Source organism: Diplotaxodon limnothrissa, linkage group LG11 (genome assembly GCF_057381915.1).
Source record: "Diplotaxodon limnothrissa isolate DT_005_m linkage group LG11, D_limnothrissa_male_GT1.1, whole genome shotgun sequence".
In the NCBI taxonomy this organism is placed as follows: Eukaryota; Metazoa; Chordata; class Actinopteri; order Cichliformes; family Cichlidae; genus Diplotaxodon; species Diplotaxodon limnothrissa.
The window spans coordinates 31,433,446-31,454,053 of record NC_140606.1 but is presented as its reverse complement, the minus strand read 5'-3'; the positions used below and the strand labels follow the sequence as shown (position 1 = coordinate 31,454,053).

Here is a 20,608-nt window from a genome sequence, read left to right as displayed (position 1 = left end):
ATATTAAGTACTTCTCTAAAACAGTTCTCGGATTTTGTGGAAGGGGGAAACCTGTGGGAAGAAAAACTGTCTGCTCAGCCACTTGCTGAGAAACTGAGGGTTCCGCAATATGCAAGCTGCATTATTGGCATCCAGACATCTTAATTGCTTAGCACGGGCTTGCTCGTTTATGTTTCTAAAAAGTCACTATGTTGATGAGGGGTGGAGTCCTTAAATTGCTTATTTTAGTTTATTATTATTAATCTTTTTTTTTTTAAATATCTTCCTAACTTCAAGTTCTTGTTTAACTCAATTTAAGATCTTTTTATCCTCTGCTGCTGGGATGACACCTCTGTATCCTGCTGCTGGCTTCTAACCCATTTTTTCTGCTGAGCCAAGATGCTGCAGTCAAGGGGGAAAAATACTCCTGAGGAGTTGTGGAGCCAATTCTGCACACTGGGAAGCTGAAAAGCTTGCTTTCCCTTGTAGTGCATTAAAAAGCTTTGTAATGATCCCATTACTGTTGTGGCCAAATAAACACTTTTAAAATGTGGTTTATAACTTGACACTCTTTCTTTGCAGAAACAGTGTTTCCAGACCAAAGCGACTTCGAATATGGTAAGATTTATGTTGTTTATTCATTTCAAAGATCAAAGCCAAATGAGTGTTGTATTTCTACTGATAGCATTCTTTAAATACACAATAAATTCCTATAAGTGTTTCGTGTGTGGTTTTTGTTCCTTTTAGATTATGAGACATTGCGGACAACAGGGGTTATCCTTGCTGTCATTATGTTTGTCTCTGGCATATTAATAGCCCTGAGTAAGTTTAGACTTTAAAATATCTGTAAAAATATATATGTAATGCAAAGGCTTTGTAACATATATCAATATAAAAATATTGTTTTGGTAACTCATCTATCATTCCTCAAACAGGTAAAAAATTCACAAAATGTGTAAAATCCTCATCCAAGTAAGAGTTTAGCAGATGATCCCCCCTGTGCATGTTGTATGAATTTGCCATCTTTTTTTAAATAAAAAAATATATATATTTATATATCCTACATTTCCTCCCCCCCTATCCCTGCACTGGATGCCTCTTCTCAAAATGCCCCTATTCTGCTCTTTGCACACACACTTCCAACACATTTATAAGATTACACAGATGTGGCAAATCACATGCGCATAGTAAGCATTTCTGAATGGACGCATCACTCTTCCTGTGTTGGTAGTGAATGGGCAGTGTCGATTCTCAGATTGTTGCATGCTGCTTGTATAGTAAGACTGGAAGAAAGGCGAGAGCTGCTGTTTAAATGGGGCAAAAGCTGCATATTGGTCTATAGTTACACTTAGAAGCCTGTGGCTTCAACTGCATCTAGATCTACCTGATATTGCAACCCCGATAATGGAAACACGTCAAGTTGAAGTTGTTGCCACAGTATTCGAACCGCACGAGTATGTTTTTATTGGAATTATTGATGAATTTAATTTTGAAGTCACCTCTTGACTAATTTCCTCCTTTGTTTTTCTAATTGCAGTTCCAGCTCATCTGGTACTCAAATCCCAAAGACAGAAGGTAATTTCATTTATCTAGATGGAACTGTTTGGAGTGACTGTGTGCGCTAAAACTTTGCTATTTTTCCATTATTCTCTCTGACTTATTTCCTTTTCTTTTGCAGTACCTCCTCCAACTGTATAGGCATTACAGCACAAGCTTGAAAACAAAAAGAGAAGCCCATGCTAGCAAATAGATACAAGTAGATCAGCTGTGTTGGTGGCCACTCCTCTTATGGATAACATACCTCTGATGGGTGATTGATAAACAGGGTTTTCTTATACAACCTGACCTCATCCCATATTATTTGGCAAAGCTGCAAAACATCTGTCTGTAGATTACTCTGTGTAGTGTTTAAGATGAAAAAGAAATGACAAGGACACTCAATGTTCACATCAAACACAGGAAATGGGTGTGGTTTCTCTTCTACATCTTTTACTGTTATAAAACAATAAAATCAAGAGCATGATTACAAAATTAGAAATGTGTCCATCATGTGTACAGCAATTGAAACTGCATTCATTGAGCCAGTTTAACATTCGTCTTTATGATTTATTCCTTTTTTTTTTCCTCCTGCGCAGGATCTTTCAAACAGCAGATCCAGCTGGTAAACCAATCGATGGAAAAACCGAATCATAACAAATCAAAATTTGCAAAATGAAATAAATGAAAAGTCAACATTCATTTTGAGGTTACCTTTACAAATATAACAGTCAGAGCTGATTCAGTTCTAAAGCAACAGTATTCAATTCCCTGTAAAGGCTAAAAGGGAGACTACTTTCAAATGGATCCCATCTACTCTTGTTATAAGAATGTCAGAAATTATTCTCATGTGAAGCAAGAGTGTAGCAAATGAAAAGCATGTTCATGAGAAATGTTATGTGGTTTTGTTGTGAGATTTCCTTTGTGCTTTACAGGAATTTACAGCGTGTCTAATATAAAGGATGACACATAAGTGAGAGGCTTACTTGTCACTCAGATTACACTCATTTAATCTGTGATTAAGTTTCACTGTCATTGCAGTGAAGGTTGGTTGAAATTGGCCTTGAAAAATAAATACTGTGAGTGTAAACAAAAGTGCAAGCTTCTTATGTGTTGCTGTATTTTCCATGCTGCTAATTTCTGAAGCTGAATGTAAACGGGACTGTTCAAAGGGTACCCCGAAGATCAAAAGAACCTGATGGAATTTAAGCACTGTTATCGTCCTCGCACTCATGACTCATGAGTAAAAAGTACAGTCAGTCAGACAATTTGTCACCACACTTACTCATGTAATGCCTCTTCGACAAAGAAAAAAAAAAACATATTGTCTGTCACAATCATTTTTAAAAACATAGAGGTTTTACCCTTAAAGTTTCCTTTTCCACAAAGGAAAGTGCACCTGAGGTTACACAAATATGTATGATGCATACAGAAAGGAGGTTCAATCGTACAACAGATTATTCTCATTCCAAACACACATGAAGCACACATACTGATTGATATGACAACCATCACTCACTGTATCATTATGATAATATTTCAACGAGGGGGATTTGAGACAACAAGAGGTCTTTCAGGGACATTGTCCTGGAGCTTATTTTCACGATTTCACAGAAATCAACATAAAACCGGGAGTTTAGCCTAACAGAAAAATAAATATTACTCCACCTTCGACTACTACTTTTTTTTTCCAATAACTAATGCTAATGTTTTGTAGTTCTGTTGTTTCATTGCAAAATGTTAAAAAAAATAAATATGTTACTTAAAAACTTTCAAACGCATGCCTGATTTCTAGCAACAGCGTTTCGTGGAAAAGTCTTCACAGAGATATCACATTTCGGAATGAAATCCTTCACTCACAGAGGAATACTTCTGCCTAAGAGTAGTAAATAAATAAAACACTACAGTTTTACAGAAACTAAATACCAAGCAAATTTGAAGCTTTAGAATTAAAGCATCCTTTGTCTATTGCAATGTGAATTACACAGCATTTGGAGATTTATATACCAAAGTAGTCTTGTTTACTCATCAATATATAGGCTGGATACTCCCAGAGTGTCATCAAAATAAAACGTAAACCCCCCTTCTCAACAGAGGAACTATCTTAAAGACATATTCCCTCCAAAATGGGACTACAAATTATCTGAGTCATTCCTGGTCCTGCAAGGACACGATACGTCGACGAGAGGAAGCACTTCGTTTCTTCAGCATGAGCTTGAGCTACAAGTTAGGAGATAAATTAATATAAGTAAACTGAAAAATCAAGTCAATCACAAAAAAAAGAAAGAAAAAAAAAAGTGAAGATATGGGTGATTACCTGTTCTCCCAGCAGGCCGCTCTGCAGCAGGTGAGCTGGCTGGTCATTCTCCAGATTGCGGATGCTGGGATCAGCTCCTTTGCTCAGCAGCAACTGCAGGATCACCTCCTGGTGGAGGTTACCATGGAGACCGGCTGCCATGTGTAAAGCTGTGTGGCCGTGAGCCTGTGGGGGGAAAAATATAAAAGCCGCATAACTCGGACTGTTCACAGACAGCTATAGCTGTACGCTTACACATTATGTATTTGCGCATAAACACGTGTATGCATAAAATTCTGCTCTGAGTTTCTTGTCAGTGTGGGACTCACTTTCATATTGACAAAGTCTTTCATGTTCGGCAGGGGAATGCTCAGCAGATAACGCACCAGATCAATGTTCCCCTCCTTCACAGCCAAATGCAGCACAGTCTTGTTACTTTTGATTTCCTGGAATTGGAGAATTGGAAGTAATGGGAGAGACATAATGAAACCACAAGTCAGACTAGAACCGCTAAAAAGCGTCAAGCAACAAGGAGAAAACAAAAGAGAGAACAAAGAGGGGAATGGTTGGCAGCATGACGACATCTTGGTTAGATAAAACCCCAGGTAGCTTAAAATTCTGCCTTGAAGTACAGGCCTTACTGTGTTGAACTTCACAGTTGACCTACCTGACTGAGAAGGGATGCCCCTGCACCAAGTAGCATCTGCACACAGGAGAGCTTCTCCATAGCTTTGGTCTGAAGATTAACATCTGCATGCCCATTGGTAGACAAAGCCTTCACCGTGACACTGTGAGAAATGGCTGCACAGTGCAGAGGGGTCATCCCTGAGACAAAGAAAATATATATCTTTTAGGGGTTCCAGTAAATATGTTGGAGTTGGAGCTAAAAGCAAAGATGTTATTTTACCTTCAAAATTGCGGGCCTCCAGGTTGACGGCCGGCCTGCTCGACAGAATCGCCTGCAGAAACAGATCGCTGATTAGATCTCCTCACTCTTATCTTTGCTTGTTTTGTTTTTTAAGTCATGCCAAAGTCATTTAGTAGTTACTGTAGCTTTACCCGCAGAACCCCTGGGAATCCATAGTGGGAAGCCAGATGAAGAGCGGTTTGTCCATTAACGTCACAGGCGTTGATGTCCGCTCCCAAAGACAGCAGATCTTGGACAATGTCTGCCTGGTTTGCCGTCACTGCCACCAGTAAAGCAGTCTGCACAAGCACAGGTAGTATACACATGTATTTTAAGAGACCATGTCAACAACAATCAAACTGAATGATGTTTTTTTTTTTTGTTCATACCTTTCCCTTGTGTTCTTTTGCATCAAGTCTCCCTACATCCCTCAGCCTCTCCGCAGCAGCATAGGCACACTCTCTCAGTCCCTTGGCAGTGTAGATGTGCAGGATGCTGATAGAGAAAGAACACATCACAAATTAGTTATGAATGAGACTACATAATTGTGGTAATCCCCACAGCCAATTTCACTCTATTTTCTCTCACGAGTTCACTTGTGACAAGGAATAGAATTTGTAAGATTGTAATTGTCACTGAGCATGAGTGGCTGACTCATTTTCATATTTAGTTTTTTTTTTCTTTATTCATCTGTCTAGGATTACCAAATGGGTTCTCACTTTGAGCTCACGACTGAAAACGAAACTGTAGGAAAGTAAATAAATTGTGTACTCGTGTTCAAAGAGCGCAATAAAGTTATCAGCGGGGGTTTGCGTGGGTCCAGAAAGTGAACACGCACTGCATTGCAAAATATCTAGAAGAATTAACACTTACTTGTATTTTAATGTTTGTAATGCAGGCTAGAACTTAAAATTGAAACCTCAGTCCACATTTCCCACTGGCAAATTGACTTTTATTCTCTGCTTTAAATCTCAATAGCCGGTATAAACCAAACACTCCCCGCTAACACACTCATGATCACTCACGTGTCTCCGTCTTCATCCTGGCAGGTAGTTCTGCTGTAGTCCATCCTGCTAAGCAGCATTCTGGCTTCCTCGAGCTTGGTGGCATCCATTGTTGAACTGAAAGTCAGCTGTGTGGTCTGGCTTGGGTCCAGAAGTGACCAGGAAGAATCTGAGAGAGCCCCCAGGCAGTCCTGTGCAAAGGAATGCAGATTTTACTCAACAAACTCAAGATAGGATTATCAAACTTGCAAAGTCTGCAAACAAAGGCTAACACTTACATATGGCTGGGACATTGTTTCCACAAATGGATGGACTGGTTGCTGTGTGTATTCAGGTGTCATTGTGTGGCTGTAGGTTGTGGTAAAGCTGGTTCCTGGTTGGTTGCCATAGAAACTGAGTGACTCAGGAGCTGGGGCCCACTGCTCATAGCTCACTGCCATGTCTGAGTAGCTACTTGCTGCACCTAGAAAGAAGAAAACTTCTTTTTATCACTGAAAAGATAAAATTACTTAAATAACAAGATCTCTGATATACTTTTGGTTGATTCTCTACTCTCTGTGTTGCAATCATTTGCAATAGTTTTTGCAATAGTTGAGGTCAGTGTTAATAAGAAAAATGCTTATTAATGCCTACACATCCAAAGTTTTTTGCATTTAGTCTTTAACAGAAGCTGCCCAGTCCTTACCTGTACAGGAAAATGGTTCTGATGGAGGCAATTGCTGCAAAAAGAAGAAGAAGCAGGAAAAACTGTGAACAATCAAATCCTGATAATGTAAAATTTGATGAGATGCACAGGTACTATATGTGCTGGCTTACTGTAACAGTAGCTGGAGGAACAGGACTTGTGCTGGTTGTCGGGCAGCAGGGTGGCACAGAGGACGTCTCGCGTCTTCTCTTCTGCTCCAAGAGTTTTTTCACTGTGGGCAGTGTGCAACACGGCTTCTCTTTTGGCGCTGGGAAAGTAAGTAATATGGAAATTGCTCAATTTTTCAACATATTACTGGCAAGCCTCCTCAGTCCTTAGAGCGGTTGAGCAAGCCCAAATCATGATATTCCAACCACCTTGCTTCACAGTTGGTGTGAGGTTCCTTCCTTGTCTACTGTCCCCGTGACCAGCTGTATACACCATAATGATCCTAAAGGTTTGCCTAGCTATGCCTATATGTGTCCAAATGCAGGTCAAATTTGAATGTCTTTGTTTCTGTAGATGCACTTAGACACAAACAGAAGAGTCACCTGCAGACCCTGTGATTCCTTGGTAGCATTTTTGGACCATCAAATCGTGTAGCCTCAATTTAGCGAAGGGTGCAATTAAGGACAAATTTGAGACTTCTTAAATCTCATCCCAGTTACAGGGATCCACAACCTTTTTTTGTGTTTAGATACCTCTATTAGAGAGCTCTTTAGACCTTGGCCTAATGGAGGGAGATGAGAACAACAGACCCAGAGGTTCAACTTGTTACACAAGCGAGACTAATGATTGGAACCTGATTCCAACTTCACTGATTTTAAGGTGTGGTAAGTGTATGGGCATGAGCGTACTTTTCTTTTCTTTTTTTCTGCGTGATTCATGTCTTTAAATTTATTCAAATGTACATAAATGACAACAAAATGTAAATTTTAGATACATGTTCTCTATCTGTTGCCTTTTTACTTCTTTAATCACATGACTATATACTGGTGACATTTAATCGATATCAGAGGCAATGTTTAATCATCACTAGTCATTTGTTTGCTTTCGTCTAGAATGTCTTGGAGTATCGAAAGGTTTTCTACAGCCAAAGATACATTTTCTTTTTCTTGTTTCTTACAGACTTACTTTACAAAGATCTAAAATAGGGTGAAGATGCAAATTTTGAGATTTGAAAAATGAAAGCAGAGAACGCTTGAATACCTGCCTCTTTTTTTTTTCTGTTAATCCACTAATGAATGAATGCAATGAGCGTTTCATGTCTGGAAATATCAATTTGAAATGTTTTCCAACAAAAGGACAAACTTGTTTACAGCCATTAAAACTTAGCTTATCAAAAAGTTAAACCTTTAAACGAATAAATGAAGTCTGATCACAGACAGCCTTTTTATGTCTGCAGAAGTGGATTTACTCTCACTGTGTACTCTATGGAGTCTATGTGCCACTTGGCTTTGATTTGTTGAGGGTTAACTGTCAACCAGCCTAATGATATAATTATCACTGATATAAATGAAGCTTAAAAGGTATGAAAGCATCAGAATAAGAAATATAAAGTGAGTCGTGAGCTTATGATTCATTTATCAAATGAATCACAAGCTGTACAACTCTCATCACATCTCATTTTCTCCACGCTCACCTTTCACATACATTCACATCAAGTCCATTATGCAGTGAGTGTGTTTTCCCTTTCTGATACTAAAGTATCATTTCCACTGAACAGGTAAAGGAAATCAGAAAAATAGGAAACAAATATTACAAAACAGAATTCAGATGTTTCCAGCTGAGATGTTGTGACCACACAGGTTGTTTCCTCAAAAACTTCACCCCACATGTGTAAGATAAAGTGATATTTCCACCCTGTCTGTGGAACTGCGGTACAAAAGACAAAGCTATGCAAAACCTCCTCCATTAGGAACACAGATAATGTGGCCAAGCAAACCAGACAGATTAATCAGAAAGGCTGTAGTATGGGATAACCACTGCTTATTTTCTATGACATCTTCCTGTAGTACCGCTCCGTTACGCTACACAATGGCAAACCACATCTTCCTGCCTTGGTGTGTCACAGGCTTGTCACCTCAACACGTGTAGTTGCCTTGTGCTTTCTATTGAACCATGTCTGGAAGGTAGAGCACAAGAAGTCTGCTCTTTTGTCACGTCTCTGTTTTGTTTTGTTTGGGGTTTGTGTTGTTGTTGTTGTTGTTGTTGTTGTTTGTTAGCTTTTACTTTATGAATATTAAGCCTTACAGGGACAACACAGCCCTGTTCACCAAAGCAAACACACGGAGTGTGCGCTTCCGGAAAAAAAATGCAAATTCGACCACTGAGATGAAAAAAGAAAAAAAAGAAAGAAAAGATTGTAGATCTCTGTTGGCAAGCTGTGTCGCTTCTTCTCAAAGCAGAAGGAGGAAAAAAAGAAACAATAATCTCACTTCCACTTAAAAACCAGTCCTTGACAATAAGCTCATGGTGCTGTGTGTCATATGCCGGCCCCCCCCCCCCCAGCACACAATAAAGGTCACTTAATGAGAATACATGACATCAGTCTGTACATTTCAGGGCCGCAAGTTTCATTTTCAAGTTCAAAAGGTGTTACTATAGGTTACTCAATCCTGACTCATTTTAACTTTATATCAAAATGTCACTTTTGGCCCGGTGATGTAATGCTGCAATATAAGTGCATATTCTCTGTTTAAAAGTATCTCTGAAAAGATGCCACCAGTTGATCGAAGTTGCCCTGTAGGCTGCCAGACGCCAGGAAATGGCCTGGGGGACCCACGCATGCACATACATTTGGGCTTACACTAATCTAACCCCCACGCAGCTCTGGGCTAGACTGTGCTATATTCAAATAGGTTTTGTGGAAACCCCTGGACATTGAGTCATGTGAGTGGGCGGTTGGGGATTCCGACGACCTTTCTCTTTTGGCTCTATGCTCGGTGAAAAGAAAGAAGCATACAGCCAGTTTCCTCATTTTGTGGTTTAGCAGAGCTGAATATGTAATCGTTCTGCTTGTTTTTTAAGGGAGACCATAAACAAATAAGCTTAAGCAAACAAGATGCTGTCACGTCACACAGCCTGCCTGTCTGGCACTAATCATAAAATGGGGAAATGAAAACATACTAGCATGGGTGGAGGTGTATTAGGGTTTCCCCAAATGATGTCCTGCTTGTTGGATTCACCCGAACTGTGATGTCATATATGAAAAACCAAGCCAAGAGGAAGGCTAGTGCATGAAAGCACCAGTGAAATGACTGAACTCACTGTACTCTATTCATATCAAAAATACATCCCCCTATTGGCATAGCGTGGCAAACATAGTCTGACTATAAAAGCACACCAGGAGCTGAAAAAGAGCGATTCCTGCCACGTTTAGGAGGCAGCATCCCGATTAAAATTCATAGAAAACCCTATCAGATGTGTCCTGTCCTGTTGATGACATAGGAGGTCTGTGTCGACGTAAGCTTTTAAATGACACCTCATTGTAATTAAACTCTAACACACACACGCACAACACAAAAAAGAGAAACAGCTTCACCATCCCTGTCTATATAAAAACCCGAAAAACATACAAAGTAATGAGTTAGCGGTGTCGTCATCACAGTCAAACTATTCACACGATCAGGCTTCTAATCTGCCGCATCAAAAGCACAAACGTACTCACATTTATCAAAGTGCATGTCAGAAACTGTTTTGCTGTGAAGTCTTCGACAGATCGTCCGCTTGCTCGCCAACCTTTTCAATGAGGGATGACCGAGGGATCTCTGACGCTCTGCCACGCTGTAGTCTGTCTGGCTTGTTTTCTTGTTGTGATAGTGCTCCACACAGAGCATGCAGTCCCTTTCCCCTCAACCCCCAGCTGTGGTCACGCCCTCGAGCACGAGGAGGGAGGGCAAAGCGTGAAAAGCAGAAAGAAAAAAAAGAAAAAAATAAAAGTGTGAGAACGAGCTGTGAGTTATGCGAGCAAAAGGTATGACAAGTGAATAAAGAGTTGTTTATATTTAGGCGCTGTTTCGGACAGAAGAGCGTTTATTTATAAATGGTTACCATTACTTCACCCTGCACCAGCTGAACGACTAAACCGCCTCAGGAATGAGTAATGGGTTGTCCAGTCTCGTAGTAGGCTAACAATAAACACAATCAGACATTCTGCTTATAGAGTACGTTCGCTTTTAATACTTGAAGTACATTTTGAGGACAAAAGTGAGTGACGGCGAAATACATTAGTTTTTACGTTGCGCTGAAAGCCTAAACAAGCTGGAACTCCTTGACTGTTTTGTAGTACAGTTTATAATGACACTTATGTCATGTTTCAAAAGCTCATCTCAAGTTGGTAGTTTTAGATGTGTGGAATCAAAAAGGTCGTGGAAGTGATCGCAAAAGTACAAGTGCCTAAATGTTAAAGTAGTAACTGGCAAAGAGATAAGTGATCTGAAATTTTCAACATTGCGCTGATGCAAAACAACGTTTGATAGAAAACTAAAGAAATATAGTAACACGTTATCTCAACCTACTGTTATTATGACTTATATAAAGTTCTAAAGATAATGAACTCCTATCAAGTTTGTTTTTATAGCCAAAAAATGTGATCTCAGCTTACAGTGAACAGGGTATTTATTATGATTTAAAATATCAATTTTCTGCCATTCTGCTGCCCGCAGTGTCAATAGAGATGCCCAGACCTTCCTTTCCAGCTCTTCTTTGTGGACTGTATGTAAACTCCATGTAAACATATTATCTTTCTCTTATCTTTGTTACCAGTATAGATAAAGTCTTACGGGAATCTCTGTGTCACCTAAAGAGAAAAACAACATCAAAACATCCAACTTGGTGGTGAGTTGTTTTTTGTTTTTTGCCAAATGACTAATATATATGTTTAGGGGGTTTTTTTGCCTACTTTCTCCATAAACAATTGTCAGACAACACAGAGAGAGGCTGAACAACATAATAATGCAGAAAGATGTAAACAAGTGGAAAAAAGAGTTTAGAATATATATTTAAAGAATGTGTAATTGTGAAAAAGTGCTACTAAACAATGTTAAAGGAAAAATGTGTCTCATCAGATATTTAGCTGTGGGTTTAGTTATTTTTGAAAGGTTTGGATATTCCATTTGTGTGCTTGCTGTAAATATGCTCTCAGATATGAACCTACCAAGAGGACTAAATACACACTTCCATATATTCAGGACTAGGGCTTGTGACCTGTACATTCATCACAAAATCTTATAGTGACCCTAATGCTCGCCCTGTCATACATGTTCCCATTGTGGGAATTCATATTAAACAATTCTCAAATAATTGAGCAAAAAGTGCAGTCTTCAGGCTGTCCTGAAGTCTGTGGTTTTCTGTATTATTCTCAGTCTGAGTGGGCGTCCTTAATATGATTATCATTGTCTGTAAATACAGCAGTCATGCTCAGTTGCTATTCAAACCTTTTGTATGCAAAGGGAAGCTAATCAGAAGAAAATCAGCTTAAAGAGAGGGTGACCTTGAAGACAGAGGTGAAAAAGCCAGTTTAAGACAAAGGTTGAACCTCGGAGTGCAGTATGAAATATGTAAAGGAATAAGATAACATAAATAAGGATTATTTTAATCTGTGAATCATGCAGACCTACTCTAGTCAGATCCAAAACTGTAAATGGCAAGCTGAAAATGAATGTAATGGGTAAACTTCAAGCTTTTGCATCTCTTGTATGTGTGAGAATTCTGTGATTTAGGTTTTTTCCATTTAGAAAAAGAAGAAAGAAGCAGAAAGGATCAAAAACAATGAATGGAAGAAAGTCAGATACAAAGAACAAGGACTGTACCGTCTAGTGATTATAATACAAATATATACCGTGTTGGAAATATTTACTTATCTATATACTATAGATATATATCTTCAGATGTTTAGTTTATATCCAGTAGGCATAGTTAATGCATACAGTGGACACAGTTTAACAATAAGCCCATCCAGCTTTAACTGTCTGTGCAGCAGTCCCAAGTTTAGTCTTCATTCTATTAGATGACTCTGGACCCTGATGACTTTTTGTTGCTGAAAGCTCTGTTTAGTTCAAGGAACAACTCAGACTTGAAAGGGCAGATAAAAGAAGGGAAACTACACAAGATGTTTTCTGTGTTTAGTATATCAGGCTGTGGTCATCCACAGCCCAGCCCAAAGCCTAACCGAGAGTTCTGGCTCCACCTCTCAGTAAATTCTCCAGATGGTTTGATCTATATTCTACATCCCACATTTGCTCTGCTAATGCCAGTATACCTGTACACATAACTACTGGAAATACCTCAGGTCTGCCACACGCTCAGCTACACTTTTCCTAGTAAGAAAGAAAACTAATAAGCTTCTTTCAGAGAAAGTTATGCATCATTCTTCAGAGAATCTTTTCAGGGTAAACAATCAACCTCTGGGGACTTCTTCTCATGTTTTGGTAGCAACTATTTACAGGGCTCCAAAATTATGTTAAAAGTATTTTTTTTAACTATTTAAAGTCATGGGGATTTTAAAGATTTTAACTTACTTTCTTAGTCATACTTATGTTATTAGATTAAGTCACAGTAACTATGTAACCATCAAAGATATGGCAGTTCTTTGATGTCCCCTTATCTTCACATATTCAGAAGAGATAAGTGTCTACAAATAACAGTATTCTTCTTAAGGAGGCTATTTAAAGGATAATGAGAATCTGTAGTTAATTTGCTGAATAATATCTTTAATGCTAAGCATAATAGATATACACTCAGTGGCCACAATATTAGTTACACCCAAATCACCTGCTCATTAATACAAATATCAAAATTAGCCAATCACACAAAAGCAACTCAGTGACATGGACATGGTCAAGATTGTCTGAAGTTAATACTGAGCATAAGAATGGGGAAGGTAAGTGACTTAAATGACGCTGACTATGGCACAGTCGCTGGTGCCATACTGACTGATCTGAGTATTTCAGAAACTGCTGATGCACTGGGATTTTCCCACACAACCATCTCTAGGGTTTACAGAGAATGGTCCAAAAAAAGAACATGTCCAGTGAGTGGTAGTGAACATGTGTTGTTCATGCCAGAGGTCAGTGGCGAAAGTAAATCAAATCACAACAATTTTCAACTGAGCTACAGAAGAGCATCTCTGAACACACATGTCGAATCTTAAAGCAGATGGGCTGCAACAGCAGAAGACCACACAGGGTGCCACTCACACAGCTAAGAACAGGAAACTGAGGCTACAGGTTACACAGGCTCACCGAACATGGACAACAGAAAACTGTAAAAACATTGCCTGCGATTTCTGCTGCAACATTTTGATGGCGGGGTCACCACCATCCTGCTTTGTATCAGTCGTTCTGGTGGGTGGTGTTGGTGTAATGATGCTGAGGTTGTTTTCTTGGCACACACATAGACACTGTTTAAACACCACAGCATAACCTGAGTATTTTTGCTTACCTTAATGACTGCTGTACCCATCTTCTGATGGCTGCTTGGAGCAGGAAAATACACTATGTCACAAAGCATAAATGATCTCAAACTAGTTTATTGATCATGAGAATGAGTTCACTTTTCTCAAATGGTCATTATGGATTTGCAGCTAACAAAATCTGCAGCAACCGTGTGATGTTATCATGTCAATATGGACCAAAATCTCTCAGGAATGTTTCTAGCTTGTTGAATCAGTGTCATGAATAATTAGAGCACTTCTGAAGGCAAAAGGAGGTCCAACCTGATACTAGCAAAGTGTACCTAATGAAGTGGCTAGTGGATTGCTTTACTAAAATAGTAACCAACAAACCCAAAGTATTTTAAGACTCAAATGTTGAACTATGTTGTTTTATTATATTATATGTTGCTTCACATCAAGAAGGTTCTGAGTCTGCTGGCATGTTCCCCCCATACTCTGGTTACTCTGGTTTCCTCAGTCCAAAATCTAGAAATTACTTGGATTAGATTAATTGGTGATTCCAAATTGCCCATTGGGATCATTTGGATAATTGCCCATTCAAATCAACCATGAATTGGATAAGCAGAAGAGAATGGATGGATGTTAACCCTTTAGAGCCGATCGGAGCGGGAACGCTCTGTTATGGTAACTATTTTTAAATCCCAGTAGCACTGCAACCACGTAAGCTAGCGCAAAAATTTTTTTTGCATATGAAACCGGAGGAGTTGTACTTACATCTGATGCCATCAGCTTGTCCTAGGTCACGGTTTCCTTCCACATAAAGCTTTGCAAAAACTGCATAAAAAGCGCTTGCAGGAACAAAAACATAATATTCCAGAAACACGCTTTACCGATCTGATCAGCTGTTCAAAACACTTCCTACGTTGGAATAGACGTCAGCGCGAACTTTTGCATTTCCGCCATTACCTGCCCGAAACCGGAAGTGACGTCATTTTCGCGGAAATGTAGTCTTTTTTGCGATCAGGGCCTCAGGGCCTATACTGCTCTTTTTAAAAGTTATCTTTGACTTTATGACTTTCTGTGTCGTTTCTGGGATGCTTAGGACTCATATTGCACTGCTGGAAATAGTTTATTTTGATGCACATGCTGCTTTTTTGCAAATTTGCAGTATAATATTTATTTTCGTTTTTCCTGCAGTGTATAAAAATTGGTGTATTTCAAAAATAAAACTATGAAGACACTCAAAATAAATTTCCTGTGGTAGGAAACTATTTTGTGCAACTTTTTTGTATTTACAGTTTTGAGGGATAAGACTCTTAAATTTCTCTAACTACAAATATATGTTAAAAAATCAAAAACGATTTTCAATTTTTTTGTAGTTTATTGCACTTTTTTGCAATTTATGTAATTACTATGCACTTAATGAATACATATTATTAAAATCTGGGCTATAATGGTTGTATTGATGTATAGCAACTTGAAATGCTCCCAAAAATGTCTCCACAGCATGTAAAAATATAATATAAGCTCTGGCGGACTTGGTTCTATGGTAGGTCTTAAAGGGTTAATTAGAATAGAAGGAAAAAGTGGAAGTACCAATTTCAGACCAATAATAAATATCAATGAAGAAATGTAATGCTAAATTAAATAAAACAGGGAAGTGTTTTTTTCACCTTCTAACATTATAGATGTGGTAAAAGCAGTACTCTGTGCTTTTCACAATCCTCTATAAGGTAACTAACCTCACCCACAGGTTATACATTCACTGCTTTTGTGGCTACAAAGCTTGTTTACAGAAGAGACAGCAAGAAAGCAGTCCTAGCCATGTGTGCATCAATGTGCACCTTTATTTTTCTGTGGTCTTTTAACTGTTTTACTTCAATTTAAGTGTTTAGTCCTGCTATTTCTCCTTTATGTTTTCTGCTTATTTATTGATCTTTGGTCTAACAGATGAGCTTGGTTATTCTATGAGAAGGCCTGCAGCTCCCTCTGCTGTTGTACAGCTAGAATATAGCAGGTGGCAGTGCAATATTGCTGACCTGAACCGAAACCGAAGTCAAACCGCACTGAACAAAATACAAGATTTATTTTGCAACCACTGGATAAAATGTGTAAACAAAGAATTTTACAAAAGTCAAAATCTGAATTGCTGGAAGAAGGGTTTCAGTGAAATGTATTTATTACAGTTTAGTTATTCAAATGAATCCTGAAATATCATTTTACGATTATATACATATTAAATAAAATATAACTTTTCTTTTCTTTTTTCTTTTCTGGATTTTAGGAGTAGCCAAGAGTTATGTTGTAAGCATCAGCAGTGGTGACATTTAACAACCCACAGTTTCTGTCAGTGTGAACGCTGACAGCAACAACATTTGAAAAAAACAGAAACCCAAAACCACATTCAGCAGCTACAACAGCTAACAGCAGCAATGGACTGTAGTAAATAAATAAAACTGATTCCCACATTCTTCCTTTCAACATTGGATATATTGTGGGTTTTTTGGAAACAATGTTGTACTCCATTAAATACAGATTCACTCTGTCAGAGCTCAGCTGTTATTAAATAATCTGTAGTGGAGACAAGCTTGCAGACGGTGCTTCAGCCCACCAAAGGAAGTTAGAAAGTTTGACGTCAGAGATGTCAGAGGAGAAAACGAATAGCAAGTCACACCATGTTTTGGATAGCAGAAGGCAGATCAGCAAACCAGAGAAGGTACGGTTTTTTTGGACTCCCATTTACTTTCTCTTCATCATCATTTTTAATTTTAAAGATTTAATCTGTCAGAATGTTTTTATTCGGTTAGATTATTCGAGGAAAGGTTGGATTTATAAAGTTGTGAACAGGAAATGTTTGCATATGAAATGCAGTTGCTTGAACTAAATCTTTTAGGTTTTTTGGGGTTTTTTTTTAAATAATTGTAATGATTTAGACATATGTTAACATTTTCTGAATTTTTCATTTACTAATTTTATCTCTATCGCTTTGTAACTACCCACACAGTCCATCATGTCTCGTTGTGATGTAGAGTATACAAAAGAGGTCAAGCCTACAGTTCTGAGACATTTCAGATGTTCTGTCCTTAATACAAAAATTAAAATGTATCAAAATTCGAAGAATGGATACTGTAACATGAACTTTATTCGCCACATCTTTGGAACATGTAATATAGGACAATGTTTGGTCTCTTCTTGTCTTTCAGATAGAACATAACTGAGCTGACCTTCATGGCGATGGCAAATAACAAATTCCTCACCGTTGTCCTATTTGGTCTTTTTTTCAGTAAGGATGATTTAATAGTATTTCTCTTTTCTTTTTGTACACACACTCAAAATGAAGGTGGTCTCACACAGGAAAGTAAAACCACAAGCTGCTGTGCACGACGGAAACTTAACTGACTTGTTAGAGGAACTTAAAGTAAGTTTCAACTAACATATCCCTCTTTGTTCCCTTTCTTTCTCTAAGGCCTTGCTCCAGCACTTGCTGGTAAGTATCAAAAAAGATGATGTGTCAACTTCCTAAATGCATTTAAAAAAAATGAATCTTAATGTTGAGAAAAAAAATACAAATAAAAGTAAATGTAGAACTAGGCAACCAGTCGTGATGACTCAGTTTTTCTCTACATCTCTTGGGTTTTTTTCTTTCTTCCCACTCCATTTCTGTCTAACTGTCTGTTTCTCACTTTTTGTATTTACCAGACAGCACAGTGTCTTGCTACAGGATTGAGCCAGGAACAATAGCAGGCATCATCTGTGCAGATGTGGTGCTGACCCTTATTATTGTCGTTGTAACATACCGATGTGCCAGTTTCCGGCGTCAAAAGATAGATAATGGTAAGATGACGGTGAAGGGCTCGCCGGTCCCTGGGAGCCCTTTTATTTTATCACATTGGATTTCTTTTTTTCTTTCATATTCACCTATAAGACTGTTTCTCAACTATATTTTCACTATATTCATCAAACTGACTTCTTCTGTTATGTGTGATTTTAGCATCAAGTGTATACTTTCAACTAATAGCTTTTCTCCATTGTGCTGTCTCTTGTCTGATTTCTTCACAGCTCACAAAGTGTATATGAATGTCCGGGCCAACTGCAAGAGCTAAAAGGATGGTGCAGTGCATGAAAACACTTTCAACTTTCTTGTAGAAAACTGTTTACCTTTTTTAAAGAAATCTCCTCTGAAAATTAATTATACAAAAAAATCTTTAACTATTACATTTTAAGTTGAACACATTGTTTTACACATTTTATATCTTACTTCTTAGACTTCAACCTGTTAATTCATACTACAAAAAATAAATAAAAGAGTCTCATAAATGGGATTTCATACTCATACAATGTGGACTGTGATTTTAAATATGTTACAAAGTTAGATAAGATGTGTTTCAGTTTATTTAGTAGAGACTTTGAAAAAGGCAGTCCAGTTTTATCTTTATAGTACCATTTCACAGCAACAGTTGCCTCAAGGTACTGTTTATTGTAAAATAAGGACCCTACAATAGTACTGCATTTTAATAATATTAATTGTGTGTGATAATAATAATTGCATATGGTTAACATTCAAATACACTGTTAAAAACGATCAAGGAAACATTTGAGCAATCTTAACTTTAATTTTTGCTCTGATTTTGTATAAACAGCCCTCAAAGCATTGTTACAGCATTTTGATTACAAAAAATAATATACAAGGATTCCAACTTGAGTATTTTATTCACGGACATCAGATGTGTGGTTTAAATCTTCCTTTAATATTTTTCAGCAGTGTTATTTAATGTTAATTTAATGCAAACTATCGAAATAGTTTAACGGGACATGGAGATGTTGTGCAAATGTTCATATTATATTTACAAACTGTAAAATGTATAAAAAGTAATGCTAAAAAAATGTCCACTTTAGCACATTAATAAAAGAAAGCTAAAACATTCTTGTGTCTGGTAAGTTTTTCTTTTTTAAAGATGGAGGAATATTTCATCTTCAGACATGTTCACAGAACACATTTATATGGTTTTTAGCCAGTTAACTTAGTCTTGTTTTTCTACATTGTATAGCTTCACAGATTGTTCGGTTGCTCATTACTTTCTGTTTGTTTCTCGTTTTCATCTACTTGGTCATTCTGTAGCTGACATTTAAGACCTGATTAGATTTCGGACATGTAGGACATGATTAGATTTGGAGCGTGGTTCCGCTGTGTGGTTAACATGGCTCCACTTTGTCCTTTCAGGCAAACACAGAATGAAAAATGCTAACCAAAGTGATTTCATATCTCTTTACTTATGTGTCTGATCTCAAGTACACAGTGTGCTTGATTGATGTACAGTGTTTCCTTTCAACCGTCTCTTATTACCTTGTGAGTCATTTACTTTCACAGTTTTGTGGATGATGTCAACTTTTAAAGCTAAACTTCTGGTGATATGTAGCAAATATGCCTTGCTGCCTGTTTCTTTGTTAATTAACAGAAAATGTTACACAACGCAACATTTCCCTGTTAATCTGTGTTTGTGTAAAAAAGTGTATTTGAAATTATTTTTATATTTTATATTTTATTTATTTTGTTTTATATTTTAAAAACAGTCTTCCAAGTAATTAATTTCTAAGTAATTGAATAAAGGTCAAGAGTGTCACCTAATAAGACATCAGTTCAGGTTTATGCTCTGAGCCACCTGATCATCGCTATGTCTCCACTTCATTGGGCTCACATGTCACCTGTCACCCCCATTTATCAGACATTACTTTTGGTGGGGAACTCTACAAAGTGATGTTAAAGGCTATAAAGTTGCCTGTTCCACCAGTGCACAAAACAAAAGCAGCACTCAATGACCATCAATGACCATCAGGTTTACTTCAACCACTAACCACCCCCATAGACCTTGGTCACATATAACTTTAGACTTTGCTACCAGCGAGCCCGTTTCCTCCAGTCCGTAATTCTCCCTGCAGTTGACAGGTTCTCCAAGTCAGGCCATTTTGTCTCTCTGGACAAACTCTCCTCTGCCTCCGAAAACACCAAGCTCTTTGTGGCTCATGTTTTCAGACTCCACAGACTCCATAAGGTCTCTGACAGAGGTCCTCAGTTCACTTCAGAGGTCTGGAAGACCTTCTGCACCTCCCTGGGAGCCAAAGTAAGCCTTAGCACCGGATACCACCGGCTATCCAATGGTCAAACCGAAAGTTGTCGACATGTTTGGACCTGGACTCTGGAAGCATTACTAAGGACCGCTGATGGACAGCGCTGCTACGGGGATCGGCTGAGAAGACCAAACCCCAAGTATGCACCAGGGCTTGCTGCCAGAGGCATTCCTCTCAAATCACGCAAGCTAGCTCCATGCTATATTGGATCATATTAAGTCAACACCTCCATGTTTTGCTCACCTCCCATCCATTGACAGCAATCAGCGAGGCAATAGCTAAGCGCAGTCATCCACTCTCCGCCAGTTTGTCAGCTACCTCATGGTGGTAACCAGGCCTCATTGCTTCGTATCTTTATGTCTATGCTCTTTACTTGCCTTGATTTCCTTGTGCCTTCAGTTTCTGACATGACACCGCGTAACTCGTGTGCAGCTCAAGTTTTGGCTACCCTCCTCAGAGCTCCATGCTCTCCTCCTGCAAATAAGACCGCAAATTCAGTGTTCACCTTTTCCCCAGTAATTGCTCTCCCCACTCAACACCTAACTTAGTTCTCCCTCTGTTTCAATGCCTTCATGTTAGACACTCACACTATGTTCTTAAATCTGTAAAGTGAAAGTAAATACAAAACTTCAAGGATGTTTCACTGATAATTATCAGAAACAGTCAAAATGCTTGAATT

At 38.3% G+C, this 20,608-nt stretch overlaps 2 protein-coding genes across 2 annotated transcripts; one reads left to right on the top strand and one right to left on the bottom strand.

Moving 5' to 3' along the window:
* Window positions 1-3,514: 3,514 nt before the first annotated feature.
* nfkbid (nuclear factor of kappa light polypeptide gene enhancer in B-cells inhibitor, delta) lies at window positions 3,515-10,214 on the bottom strand. Its single transcript, XM_085365820.1, has 12 exons — window positions 10,078-10,214; window positions 6,539-6,675; window positions 6,408-6,441; window positions 6,001-6,185; window positions 5,744-5,913; window positions 5,108-5,213; window positions 4,871-5,017; window positions 4,719-4,770; window positions 4,479-4,636; window positions 4,141-4,257; window positions 3,833-3,997; window positions 3,515-3,735 (listed from the first exon to the last, which is right to left on the bottom strand). Exons 1-12 carry the CDS (start codon window positions 10,091-10,093, stop codon window positions 3,664-3,666), a joined length of 1,359 nt encoding a protein of 452 aa, XP_085221946.1. The 5' UTR covers window positions 10,094-10,214; the 3' UTR covers window positions 3,515-3,663.
* Window positions 10,215-16,491: 6,277 nt separating this feature from the next.
* On the top strand, window positions 16,492-17,926 carry hcst (hematopoietic cell signal transducer). The gene is made up of 5 exons (XM_085365819.1): window positions 16,492-16,519; window positions 17,007-17,086; window positions 17,270-17,290; window positions 17,503-17,637; window positions 17,863-17,926. The coding sequence occupies exons 2-5, from the start codon at window positions 17,032-17,034 to the stop codon at window positions 17,904-17,906; spliced, it is 255 nt and encodes an 84-aa protein (XP_085221945.1). The 5' UTR covers window positions 16,492-16,519; window positions 17,007-17,031; the 3' UTR covers window positions 17,907-17,926.
* Window positions 17,927-20,608: the final 2,682 nt, after the last annotated feature.

Bases quoted from the DNA above. Each gene is read 5' to 3' on its own strand.
- nfkbid (XM_085365820.1), bottom strand. The intron at 6,186-6,407 runs GTAAGGACTGGG...TCTTCTTTCTAG, and splicing joins AGAACCATTTTCCTGTACAG to GTGCAGCAAGTAGCTACTCA. The intron at 4,258-4,478 runs GTAGGTCAACTG...CTCCAATTCCAG, and splicing joins GGGCATCCCTTCTCAGTCAG to GAAATCAAAAGTAACAAGAC.
- hcst (XM_085365819.1), top strand. From the start codon at position 17,032: ATGGCGATGGCAAATAACAAATTCCTCACCGTTGTCCTATTTGGTCTT. The intron at 17,087-17,269 runs GTAAGGATGATT...TCTTTCTCTAAG, and splicing joins CCTATTTGGTCTTTTTTTCA to GCCTTGCTCCAGCACTTGCT. The intron at 17,291-17,502 runs GTAAGTATCAAA...TGTATTTACCAG, and splicing joins CCTTGCTCCAGCACTTGCTG to ACAGCACAGTGTCTTGCTAC.